Source organism: Toxorhynchites rutilus, chromosome 2 (assembly GCF_029784135.1).
Source record: "Toxorhynchites rutilus septentrionalis strain SRP chromosome 2, ASM2978413v1, whole genome shotgun sequence".
NCBI classification, from domain to species: Eukaryota; Metazoa; Arthropoda; class Insecta; order Diptera; family Culicidae; genus Toxorhynchites; species Toxorhynchites rutilus.
Genome location: NC_073745.1, coordinates 120434333 through 120448056, shown reverse-complemented (window position 1 = coordinate 120448056; position 13724 = coordinate 120434333). Strand labels below are relative to the sequence as shown.

Here is a 13724-nt window from a genome sequence, read left to right as displayed (position 1 = left end):
AGTGATCGAGTCTGTTCAACGGGAGATTTCTGACGTCGATTTCAGCTACTGTCTGCATGGTGGTTCCAATTAGGAAGTGAGCTGATGTTAGGCAGGCGAGGTCGTTGGGATCTTCAGACATCGGAACCAAAGGACGGGAGTTCATTGCAGCTTCGATTTGAGTGAGCACCGTAGACATATCCTCGAATGACAAACGAGTGTTTCCCAGCTGGCGATACAGATGTTTTTTGGCGATTTTCACGGCAGCTTCCCAGAGCCCGCCGAAGTGCGGTGCTCTAGGTGGATTCATGTGCCAAGTTCGTTCGTGCAGACGGTGGAAATGTGTTCGCATGATTGTTTTAATAAACGGTGAACTTCTGCTAGGTGGTTTTTCGCCCCCTCGAAGTTCTTTCCATTGTCCGAGAAAATCTCGGCAGGGCGTCCTCGGCGAGCGACGAATCGGCGTAATGCGGCTATGAAAGCTGGAGTAGTAAGATCACTGACGAGTTCTATATGGACTGCTTTCGTGCAAAAGCAGACAAATATGCTTATGTATGCTTTCATGGCGGCTGCACGTCTGTGGGTGGGCTTCAAATATATTGGACCAGCATAGTCCACTCCAGTGCTCGAGAACGGACGGCTTTGAGTTATGCGATGAATGGGCAGCTGTCCCATTTTTTGGTTTTCAGGAACGGGACTAGCTCGGGCGCAACGATAGCATCCGCGAATCACGCTACGGACTAGTCGTCTTCCATTTATGGGCCAGTATTTTTCTCTCATTGTAGAGAGTGTGAGGCGGCCGCCACCGTGGATGAGTTTCAGGTGGTAGTGCGTTGCAAGTAGGCGAGAGAAGGGATGGAAGCTGGGCAATAATATTGGGTGTTTTGTGATGTAGGACTGATCGGACAACCTTAACCTCCCTCCCACTCTTATGATTCACTCAGGGTCAAGGAAAGGGCATAACAGTCGTGTTTTTGAATGATTGGATACCGCTTGGTTTGCTTTTAGGTCACGGATTTCTTCTTTGAAAGCATCTGCTTGGGTAAGTATGATGAGGGTCGATTGAGCTGCGTTTAGTTCTTCTACCGAAAGACACAAGTCAGTAGGAATGCTGATTGCTGTTGACTGAGGAACTATTCTGGATCGGAGGCATCTGATAAATCGGAGACAATATGCAGAAGGAGACGATTATAACTAGAAAATCTGGAGAAATATTCGTTGCATGTTGATTGTGTTGCGGATAATGCGACAACATTTTTTCTTCGTTCCTTTCCGTTTTCAGGGTAGCACATCTTGCGTACGTGCAAGCGCCATAAGCTGACTCTGAAGCATCGGAAAAGGTGTGTAGGTGGATTGTTGATCGCGGAAGCATAGCGTAACGGTTTATACGGAATTCTGTCAATGATGGTAGATGTTCGTAGAAGTTTTTCCACTTCACCACAATGCCTGAAGGTAATTCATCATCCCATCCACATGATTCCATCCAAATGAGTTGCAGAAGAATTTTTCCTTGAGTGATGACAGGAGCTATCAAACCCAACGGATCAAACAACTGAGCGATAGCGGATAAAATTTTCCTTTTCGTGATCATCTCATCTTCCCGTTTGATGTTGGCATTGAATCGAAACAGATCATTTTGTGGTTCCCAGCTTATTCCCAGTATCGTTTCACCTTTGTCGAATTTCATAGTGGATTGCATACTAATTTGGTCTTCTCGTAAGCCTCCTACGATTTCTAGTTTATTCGAAGTCCATTATCGTAAATTGAAACCTCCTTTTCCCAACAATTCATTGAGTTCCTGTCGCAGCTTCATGGCATCTTCCACAGTCTGAGCTCCCCCAATAAAATCGTCCATGTAAAATGATTTTCGGAGAGCCGCTCTACCGGCTGGATACGATTGTCCTTCATCGTTGGCAAGCTGATGTAGTGTTCGGGTAGCGAGAAAGGACGATGGACCAAGACCGTTGAAATGGGGTGTCATTTGGATGTAGGAGTATCTGGCGGTACATTTTCTCAATGTCCGCCACCAATGCCACAGGAAATGTGCGGAAGCGTAGGATGATGGATAGTAGATCATCCTGGATTACTGGTCCTACCAATAAGCCATCGTTCAGGGAATGGCCGGTGGAAGTTCTAGTGGATGCATCGAACACTACGCGGACCTTCGTGGTAGCGCTCGATTCTTTCATTACGGGATGGTGAGGGAGGAAACAACCTTTGTAATGTTGGGGTTCTGTAGGCAACACCGCCTTCATTTGGCCAAGCTCTATGTATTCTTCAATGAATTTTCGATATTCATCTTTCAACGCTGGATCACGCTCCAATCGTTTCTCCAGTAGCAAATATCTACGAAAGGCACAATTTTTGGATTCTCCTACTATTTTCTCAAAATTCGGGCGACGAGGGAGACGTACTACGTATCTTCCTGTCTCGTTTCTCATAACGGTAGCAGAGTATAACTCCTGGCATTGCTTCTCTTCCATTGAGTAATTAGGCTGGTCTGGCAGGTCTTCAGTTTTCCAGAAACGTTCTAAACTGTCCTCAGGTGCTACTAACGAAACGGTGGTTTCAGTGCATGATGAGGTTCCATTATCGGGTCGGGTTATATCCGCTGTGCCTGAGACCAGCCAGCCGAACACACTATCTACTAGCAATGGGAGCGGTTTAGGAAGTTGAATATTTGCTGAAGTCTTGAGGCAGGAGAAGAAGTGCGCGTTTCCAATGATCATGTCAATTCCAGACGACTTGTTGAAATTGGGGTCAGCGAGGAATAAATTTTTGGGAAGTTTCCAATGCTCAATAGGAATATCTTGAGCCGGCAACTGGGACATAATGTTATTCAGCACTAGGAAATCTACGTTGAGTGCGAAGTTCTCTTTTCTTGAACGGATTTCTGTGAACACAGATTCTGTAGCATACTGGGGTTTATTTCCGACACCATGGATCGACACGTTTACTCGTTTTCTTCTCAATCGAAGTATTTGAGCCATTCGCTCCGATATTATGTTGGGTTGGGAACCGCAATCGAGAAGTGCTCTGGCTTAGTGCTCATTTCCGTAGCAGTCTACGACAATCAGTAAAGCGGTTAACATAAAAGTATTTTTACTGCGCTCATGCAACGGGAAACTATATTCTGCTTCAGACGGATCAACGGCTGATGGAGTTGAACGGGCAGGATTTTCGCAGGGTGTAACATTCACTTGAACAGGCATACTTGGAACACGGGTGGATGGAGATGGATTCTGATCGGTTGCTGATCTGTTTACATTGGTGCTGAATGCTGAATGTAGCAGTGAATGATGACGTTTCTTACATATTTTGCAGGAATATTTTGATGAATAATTTCGTGAAAAATGATCCGAACGAAAACAATTCAGACACAGACGTTTCGCGTTAACCACCTTCATTTTTTCAGCGATGGGCATTTTGCTGAACTTCCAGCATTTTATAAGCGGATGATGCTGATCACAAGCGTAACATTTGGCGGACTGGTTTTCAACTGCAGCATGAGAATAATAATTGGAATGAGCGGATTTCTTGTTTATGTGGCAATTGTGGGAAGTGGAAGGTGACTCCGTTATGAGCTGATGGTTAACTGAGATGGACTCCAAGACTCTCATACGACGCTGGAGGAAATCTATTAAACATGTGTAGGTTGGTTTCGTCAATGTTGAAGCATGATCTTCCCAAACCTTAAGGATGTCATCATGCAAACGTGTACATAAAAGGTGCTCCATCATCGAACTCCAAGCACTAATAGGCTCCGCAAGTTGCTCCAGTATCTTTACGTGACGCTCAAATTCGTCCACAATCCCGTGCAAAGAAGAAGCTGATTCAATTTGCATCCTCAAACAAAGCTTGCAAATGACGTTTTTTCAGAAGATATTCATTCGCATATCTGTTGACGAATGCTTCCCAAGCCAAGCGATAATTTGCCGAACTGATTCCAATTGATTCGATCAGTTGGGCGGCCTCTCCCTTCAAAGCAGCTTTTAGGTAGTGAAGTTTCTGGACTTCAACGACCTCAGAATTGTTGTGAATCAGTGCCTCAAAGGTGTCATGAAACGCAAGCCAGTCTTTGTAATCTCCAGAGAACTGTGTGAATAGTGTTTCAAACTCAGAGTGAATTTCCATATTTGTCACCCGTTCTTGTTCGTTGTCTGCCATGTCTTCTAATGCCACTTGTATTTCCTCCATCCCATTGCAAATACCGTCCAAATGCTGCAGCCTTACAGCGACCTCGAGCTTGTCCCGTTCCTCGTCGTACTGCGTCATGAACTGGTCCGCTCGGCCGAGCGATGCTACCATGGTTCCTCTCCGCGATCTCAGTTGCTGCCTCGTGCGACGATCCTCCATGGCGATGATAAAATCGAAACCACAAACCAGAAGCACGATCTGTCAATAATAAGACCTGGGAGCACTGACAAAAAACGTAAACTTCTTGGAAAGGTCCTCACCTGACCAAGGCAAAGGTAATGCCTTGTATAATTAAATTAAATATGCTACCACAATCGTCCGCTTCCGTTCAATTTTCGCCGCGCTCCGCAGTAGGTATAAGCCACATGCAAAAAAAACACAAATCTAAACGCACCAGCCAGAAACTATATTCACGTTGGACAGGTAATTACCTTCTACCTGTATTCAACAGGCCTTGTATTTTTGGAAAATTACAGGAAATCCGGTATTTGCCGATGCTGACTATTGGTGAATGCTGTCCTTTGCTTGTCCAACAGAATATAATGTTGAATGCCAGGGGGTCCTCAATAGGATCAATCGCTGGTATTGTCCCGGTCGAAAAGCTCCTTTGTGTCCTGAATGGAAGTCTGTGGTCCTTTGTTGAATTTGAATACCAATGGCTACAATGCCATTATCCTGGTCACGGCACCAAAAATTATGATGGACGGTATTCGGAATTGTGTCAGACAATTCACAAAAAACACAATTTAAAAAGGAACACTTTATTTAAACGGATACTACATTTATTGGGGACAACTATTTTACAACTAACTAATTTAAAATCTGTGGTGGCGAACGAAAGCTCATCAGCTGTGTTATGCTGTTGTATTGGTGAATCTCTTGTTGATATAACTAAGCGAGATGGACGTATAGCCTATTTCGAAATGCAATCACAGGGTTGAACAGCAATTGATTTCGGTCGAAATTCAATGGTCACTCACCCGTTGCTTATTAAATACACTAACTACTAACTCAACTCAACAAGGCTATCTGTTGATTTAGGATATGTTTGAAGAACAACCGTTTTGTTTTGTTGTTGGATATTGTTTGTTCACTCCACCAGCGTTTACTGAGTGATGATGACAGAAGAATGGTAAACAGTCGTTGGATGGTGCGTATCAGATAAAAGATACCGAAGTGGAGCGAGATTGAAAAAAACCGCCCTCTGTGTTCCTAGACGAGATGCCTCCTGTGTTATGTATGGATGAAATAAAGAAAAAAAACTCACCAATGTAATATGAAATAACTACCAATCTTAAACACAATTATCTATTTTTCTCACCAGTAAAAACATGTTACTTTAATATAGAGAAAACATATTTGATTTGGAAAAGGTAATTTTCTTTTATGACTTTTACTTTCTGAGTGTTTATTCAACCCAATGCCAATTTTAATTGGAATAACAACACCTAATACTATATGTATAGGAAATGGGAAATTATTTTTTCTAATATTGTGCTAAATTTTTCACAATACACAATCGGTCATTGATATAAAATTTAACGAAACAACCAACATTCAAACAACCAAATTTAAATTTTAGTTATTAGAATTAATCGTATCACTCACCTTACTTGCGACATAACAAAATTATAGGAGGTTGTGTCCAAGATACGACCGCATTTTTGACGTAGAACTACGCTGTTGTTTTATATAAGTCGCTTATTTATACCTTCGGATATTATTCTGTAATGCTGTGAAATTTTAGAAACAACTGCTTAGTAGAATAATCTCTGAAATGGTTTTTTCATTGTAGAATCAGTTGACGATAATTGATTGATGATTCATTCTTGCCCTCGCAAAACAATACACTAGCTGATCGTACGTCGCAATTTATTTCATGTCAATGCATTGAAAATTTACCTTGAACGCTATTCCGGTGGGCTTTTTCGCAATTGACATAGACTCGGCTACAGTCGATTATATACATGTTGCACCAGCACCATTATTCCACATCTCATGACTATATCAATATATCTTTGGCACCGCATGGAAACAACAACAATGTCAACACTTGCAAGTATCAAATATCATGCTACATGTTATTTAGTATTGCCTCAAAGGAACCTCTAGGCATCGTTCGTACAACGCAAAACAAGCGTTCGCCATAGCATGCATACAGAGCCATTGGTGGCTTGAAACTACTAGGAATATAAACACTTCTCATCATTTTGCGCTATTCTCAATAGAAGCGCTTCTGTTAATATTACTGGCCTCGAAAAAAGGTGCATTACTTTCTCATGCTCGAGAGAAGCGCAGCTGTCACCCTTAGTGGGGGAAGTTTTGCTACTGGCAAGCGAAACCTAATCACATACAAAATTCCAGAACGACATTTACTTTCTTGGTGACTAAACAAGCGAAATAAACTCTTTTTGTTAATAACAATCTTGAAAACAGTAGCAATGCTTCATTATGATCAATATTAGCGCAAATGCAATCCTAGTTGAAGGCAGTTTTGCGACTGGCACGCGAACCCAAAATAACTTATAACATTCCAGTAAGACATTCAAGATGCTTGTATTCCCCAAATAATTTTTTAGCGCACAACCTTAACGTCTGCTTCGCCATAACGTCAGTTTAATGCATTGATGCATTCTCAAAGGCACCAACGAAGCCCTTATGATGACGGGAAACAAACAATGTTAACTGCTTTGAAAAAGACTGAATTATGCCACACAGCTTGTACTCTGCTGTAACACCCATCGATGCGAATTCGCTGATGAGTTTGTCAAGAGCGACCGCCTTCACCACCTGCTGGGGGAGCTTGATTTTGGTTGCTTCCTGGGTAACGGCTTTTACATTTTCGACCGACGCGCCGAAGTCGCCTACTTCGCTGTTGTAGCTTTTCACTGCACCAACATCGCGTGCATCATTAGATGACGCTTGCCTCAAAATTTTATTGCCCCTGGCAATGCGTTCGTTTTTTGCAGGGCTCGAGCCTGCCTCTTCTTCTTGCTCATCACACACTACGCGAAGCGTCCAATTTATGACGCGGAAAGAAAAACACAAGATACGAATAACGCTAAAAACGAACAGAACAACCAAACGACGATATCCAAGTTGGATTACCACTGATGGGGTCCAATCTTAGATCGAAGCGCAGCGAAAGCAAAGTGAACTGGATTTCTCAACAGTCCGATGCCGAATGATAGTTTGCCTCAGCGAGATCCACTGTTTATACTTTAGGCAAGTATTCCCCTTCATTCTTCTACTTCTCCTTTGTTCACGGAGACTTCAAAACCTACGATTTTCCCTCCGTTGGTCGTCGATAAGTTGCTCGTTATTGACAGCTCTGTTCGGAAAAGCACACAAATGGACAGAAAAAATGTATGGGAAAATGGAAACGCTTAAAGTTTTCATGAGTTTTAACCATTTACAAACCAAGGGATTCTAATGTATTTCCGGAATTTCCGATTCGTTTAGTATGTAAATAGCCAAAATCCGTTCGCGGCAAAAATAGTTATTAATGTTAACTTTATTTCATAAAAACGTGATTTGGCACCCATAATGAAAGACGTAGTTCTACGTCAAAATGCCCCCGACTTGCATATATTTGTATTGCCGATTTCCCTGGGCACCTTGATTTTGATGTCTCTGTTAGGGCATACATTTCGGTAGGAACAAAAGCTTCCCCTACTTTCATGTATTTGCAATGCCGATTTCCCCCAGGCAGCTTGGTTTTGATGTCTTTGTTAGGGACCCGCTGCATGTGTCGTCAATTTCGAGCAATCAGAAGTGGGTATTTCCGTTAGGATAGGGGTTGAGATTTTTCTTTGAGATTTCTTGTGCGGTTTTTTTTGTGCGATTTTTTGTGCGATGTATGAAAATAAGCATATTTGACGAAGTTATCGTCCATTTTTTTTTTCGATGGTTTATATGCATTTCAGTGCGAAAAAGGCATATTTGCGTGTCAATTATCCACTTCTGAAATCATTCCCCTCCTCTCATCAAATGCTCTAAGTTTTTCTAAGTTTTTGCATGACATGATTTCTAACAGCAACACGTTTCGACATGCAACTAAAAGCACAAAACAGCCACGCGCAACCGAAGAGGCAAAGTGTCCCATCGCAAAGCAGGGAAACAAAAGGAAATCTAACGGTGAATGGCGTGGATTTGAGTTATTTTCTTGGGGGAAACTTTTTTTTATGCGGTCCCTATCTACCGCACAAATTTTTTTTTTTTTCAAAATGCGTACCGAACACGATTTTTTAAAGCTGCTGGTGAAGTATTGCACGATTTTTTTATGCGACTTTTTTGTACGGTCCCTATCCCCCGCACGAAAAAAGGTTTGCATGTAATAAAGATTAATAGTGAAGTGAAAGTTATAAGTACACAAAAATAGGCTGTGGATGGTAAATGACAGTATAAAATTTCACCTAAGTAATTATTTATTTTTATTGGGCAGTGTCACCGCATGTTTCAATTTCTTGTTTTATTGATTTGATCGACAAACTAAAATTCGACTAATAATCTGATGAGTGATATTTTGAGATTTACTCTAGATTTACTAGAGTGTCGATTTGTTAAATCTTCTATATTCATATTGAATTTATTCGGTTATGATGAATCGCCAAACAAGTTCCCAATAAAAATCACCTTATACACGAGCTCAAACGTCTATTATAGTTTTCGATCATCCTCACAACACTCGACCTGCAACGCACCCGGAATGGTGAAAATGACCATGAGGAAATGTTTACAGTGCGAGCAAGCTTCATCTCCACCCCGCCCCCATCGACGACGATATCCCTTGGAGAGCAAAATACCATCCTATTTAACCCATCGCACTTGGTAAAACTTCTTCATCGCCTCTTCGCGTCGTTTGATTCCCCACAATCGCATCTTGGCATTTTCTCAGGGGCAAATCGCTGGCACTTCTCCAACCGTTTAAGATTTTCACCGTTCCACCTCCTTGGGCAATAAAACGGTGCGGGCGGGGGGCGGTGGTTCGTTCTTGAGCATCCAAGATGCTGCCTGCCATTGGTGTTGGCCAGGCTGTATCGTTGATGATGCCGGTGATCGTGATGATGCTGCCGGGGAAAAACTGAAATAAATGGAGAATTTTCCACTAGAGACAAATTATGACTTACTTACACGTGCACATTGTTTTTGCGCTTCAGCTTGCGTAAACAGGTTATTAGTTTGGTAGGAGGTTCGAGATGGGCAGGCTAGTTGGTGTGAAGGTGCCGCGTCACTTCTTAGTAATGATAATTACTGCAAATAAAGATTTTCCTCGGAATGATTCAACCCGTGATGGCATAACCGTTGCTTTTATTAACAATTCGTTGGCGTGAAAATGTTGCCCACACAAGGCACAACCATGTAGGCTGACCCTATGTTCTGAATTTGGCTTTGTCTGCGGAATCTTCTGTATCTTCTCATTTCCACATGTCGATCGTAATAACCATCTTTCCGCAATTTCTAGAGGGAAAATTCCAGTGCCTATGCCCCATACATGAGGATTACGTTTTGAATGGAAAGATTTGTGTTCGTTCTATTTACCGACCATACAGACTGCTGTTCGAATGTGAAATCTGCAATTGTAGAGACGAGCAGAGCAAACGATTTTCGATACCATGATTAGTTACACATAGCGATGGTCTTGAAGATGATACTTTCATGATTAAAGTATCATAATGTGGTTTCAATTTGTAATCATGACTGAAGTTTTGTTAAGCAATGATCACGGGCGTCGATGATAGGAACTAATTCGTAAGAATTAAATACTCTTTTGTCTAGTTAAACTAATTACCAGGTGTACAAGTTCAAATTATCCGGTTTTTATGATGAAGGAAATATAATAATATTAGCTTCCAAAATAAAAATAAACATTTGCATCTATTTTAATATAAGTATTAGGACAAGAAAATCTACTGTAATTTTGAAAATATTGCACTAAGTACTAATATTAGCAGGTTATTTTAGGCCTAGTGTATCCCCGAACCCCCAAAAACGATAATTTGGTCCCTCAAAGTGTCCTCCCTACGGCTGAACACTCCAACCGAAACCAATGAAAACATCGGGATGACTCTTGATGGATGCTTTTATAAAAAAAGTCAGCAGTGTGGGATTTAATCTTTCATCATATTACCAATTTTCGGGAACGACACTGCTTCGATATAACCTCTCCGCACATTTGTTCATCGACTTTTGCATAATTTTTATAATACATGTGCAATAGTTGTACTGTTTTCAATTTTAAAATGATTAAGTAATCTGTTATTTCATCATTTCGAAACATATTTGAGACAGTTCTTGTGTTAAAAATAAAAAATGTTCGAATTTATATGGATTCGATCGATGGTTTATTACTATTTTTGCTTTTTTCTTTGCCTACCTCTACTTGAACAAAGCGGGGAGAAATTTCCTTCTTATTCTACGTACTTTGGCAATCAGCCCTCAATGTATTTTGATTTGTTTATTTGGAACCAGTGGGTGGAAACATAGGTGATAAAGATGATGGAGTTTGCAAGTGTAGTGTGCGAGATAGCTGCGTATTCATAACCACTTTTCGCGTCGTGACGTCGATATTTATGTTTATACTAAATTGCCTACTACAGCCATGTTAGAACGCTATTTCCAGTAAATTTTTATCATGTGAAAACAGAAATAAATGTTTTCGGTTCCAGCTGAAAAAAAGTTATCCATTGATTCGCTGGTTCTAGTGATCAATATCTCGAGTAATATCGATCATACAACTTCATGTTTATGTAAAGGTGACATTCATTTGCCGTTTTTTGTTTGTTCCATTCATTTGTGAGTGGAACACCCTGTATTAACAATGGAGGTCAGCAAAGAGAAAATTCGTTACATTTTACACTTTTCCGACTTTTACACAGATTGTAAAAATCTATTACTAGAGTTTTTCGCCAATAAGGACCAGTACTTCTATAATAGCGACATTAGAAGCTAGCCTTTAGAATGACAACAATTTTACAACAGAACGGTGCATATTTGACCCAATTCAGACAATCCGAAGCATATTTAAAATAGTTTTGAATTCCACCCAAAAATAATGGATTAGTTTTTCCCCAGCCTAGTACAATAAAAGTGATATTTGTGTGTGCCATTTTCACTCCCCCAGCTACATAGAGATGAACGAATTTCATTATTCAATCGATACCAAAAAGATCTTTGAGGGCTCTCAGTGTAAGTATGTGTGAAGTGTAAAACAATGTAGAAACTTCTCTCTTCTTAAATAATGAAAATAGATCACAACACAATTATCATCTTTTAAAAAATATAGCAGTTGTAATATTTCATGAGTATTTTGGGTGAAAACATCATGAAGCTGTGGATATTTTTAATATTGCTTCTTTTCTTCTACAGGGTCTTTCAGATTAAACGCTCACGCAAAAAAAAACAAATAGCTCCTTATAAAAACTTTTTTTCGCTCCGTCGATAGTAACACTGCATTCCCCACTTCGGGACGATAATATTTGGCTACTCGTTCAGTCTGATCGGATGGTTTTTACTGTGAAGATGTACAATTTACAAGAACGTGTATTTTTAGTGAAATCGTGTTACTCGAGCTACCGAAGCCTTAAGGAAACTTTGTCCTCTCATGGTAAGAACTTCAACATTTCTCGTCGTCGATTACTTCCTCTGGGGGTACGTGAAGGACCATGGCTATGTTAATAAGCCCCAAAATTTGGAGGAACTTAAAGAAGAAATAACTCGAATTTTCAACAGGATCGAAGTCGTAATGCTAGAGTTGTGCATGAAGAATTTTGTTCACCGTTTAAAACGCGTTGTCGAAAAAAGGGGTGGTCACATCGGAAATGTCCTAAAATAAGCTTTATCTTCGTCTTTTAAAAATAAAAATCGGTTCTCTTTTGTAGAAGTTATTAGAATTTGTTGCGTGAGCGTTTAATCTGAAAGACCCTGTGTATACAGTTCATATTGAATGCAATTTTTTACGACACTACTGTTACGGGAAAAAATCGATGACTAGCGGATCGGAACTGGATCCGGACACTTCCCGACTCCTTTTGGTACTTTGACCGACCGAACACTTTACTTCACCATGTGAATTTCCGAACACTAGATAGTTTAAAAATTTCACTATTTCACTTCGATTGTTTATTTACTACTGAACATTTTACTACAATGGTTTAGTTGTTACTGAACTTTTCATTACAATAGTTAAATTGCTACTGAACGATGTACTGAACATTTCGTGTCCTATTTATACGGTACACACTACAGTAAATAGTATTGTTACATTTTTGCTCGGGTATTCTAGAATGGACACAATGGACACAATTCGATACAAATAATGGGACTTTGTTTTATAGCACGTTCGTTTCCATGCGTTCCTTTCCTTTAACAATGTGATTGTTATTTTTTGATTCTGCAATGTTATTGTTTATATGCATTGTGATGACTGTTTTGTGTAGTCTCAAATGTGTATAGTGAGATGTTTCTCGAATATTCGTGACAAAACAAGTAAGCATGTATTGTTATGTATTATGCTTAATATTAGGCTGTCAAAAAAGTTTTTTTTTGAATTTTCATTTGTTCATAAAATTAGTTACAATCATCTGTTTTAAGTCAAATATGCGCCGTTTTGTTCGATGACTTGTTCCCAACGAGATGCCAACTTCATAATACCCCTGTTATAGAAGCTCGCTTCCTTATTGGCAAAAAAACTCGGATAGCCAATTTTCACAGATCTCTTTTGTGGCTAACTTCTGACTATCTAGCTCGTTCGTCATGGACAAAAACAGGTGGTAGTCACTTGGTGCAAGGTCCGGACTATACGGCGGATGCAAAAGAACCTCCCATCCGAGCTCCCGGAGCTTCTGGCGCGTCACCAAAGAAGTGTGTGGCCTGGCGTTGTCCTGATGGAAGACAATGCGGCCTCTGTTTATCAAAGATGGCCTCTTCCTCATGAGTGCTACCTTCAAGCGGTCCAGTTGTTGGCAGTACAGGTCCGAATTGAGCGTTTGGCCATAGGGAAGCAGCCCATAATAGATTATTCCTTGACAATCCCACCAAACACACAGCAGAACCTTCCTGGCCGTTAATGAGGGCTTGGCCACCGTCTGAGCCGCTTCAGCGGGCTTCGACCACGACCGTTTGCGCTTCACGTTGTCGTAAGTGACCCACTTTTCATCGCCAGTCACCATCCGCTTCAGAAATGGGGCGATTTTGTTGCGATTCAGCAGCGATTCACATGCGTCGATACGGTCAAAGATGTTTTTTTGCGTCAACGTGTGTGGCACCCATACATCGAGCTTCTTTGTGAATCCAAGCTTCTTCAAATGGTTAATAACGGTTTGATGACTTATCCCCAGCTCTTGGCCGATGCTACGGCTGCTACTATGCCGGTCTTTCTCGGCTAATTCAGCGATTTTGTCGCAATTTTCGACGACAGGCCTTCCGGAGCGTGGCGCATCTTCGACGACCTCTACACCAGAACGAAAACGTTGAAACCATCGTTGTGCGGTGGAAATGGAAACTGTATCGGGTCCATAAACTACACAAATTTTATTGGCAGCTTGAGA

At 40.9% G+C, this 13724-nt stretch overlaps 2 protein-coding genes across 2 annotated transcripts; both read right to left on the bottom strand.

Annotated features, from left to right (window-relative positions):
* Positions 1 to 1883: 1883 nt before the first annotated feature.
* Positions 1884 to 2969, bottom strand: LOC129766080 (uncharacterized). The gene has a single exon (XM_055766534.1). It carries the CDS (start codon positions 2967 to 2969, stop codon positions 1884 to 1886), a length of 1086 nt encoding a protein of 361 aa, XP_055622509.1.
* Positions 2970 to 3813: 844 nt separating this feature from the next.
* Positions 3814 to 4335, bottom strand: LOC129766079 (uncharacterized). Its single transcript, XM_055766533.1, has one exon. The coding sequence runs from the start codon at positions 4333 to 4335 to the stop codon at positions 3814 to 3816; it is 522 nt and encodes a 173-aa protein (XP_055622508.1).
* Positions 4336 to 13724: the final 9389 nt, after the last annotated feature.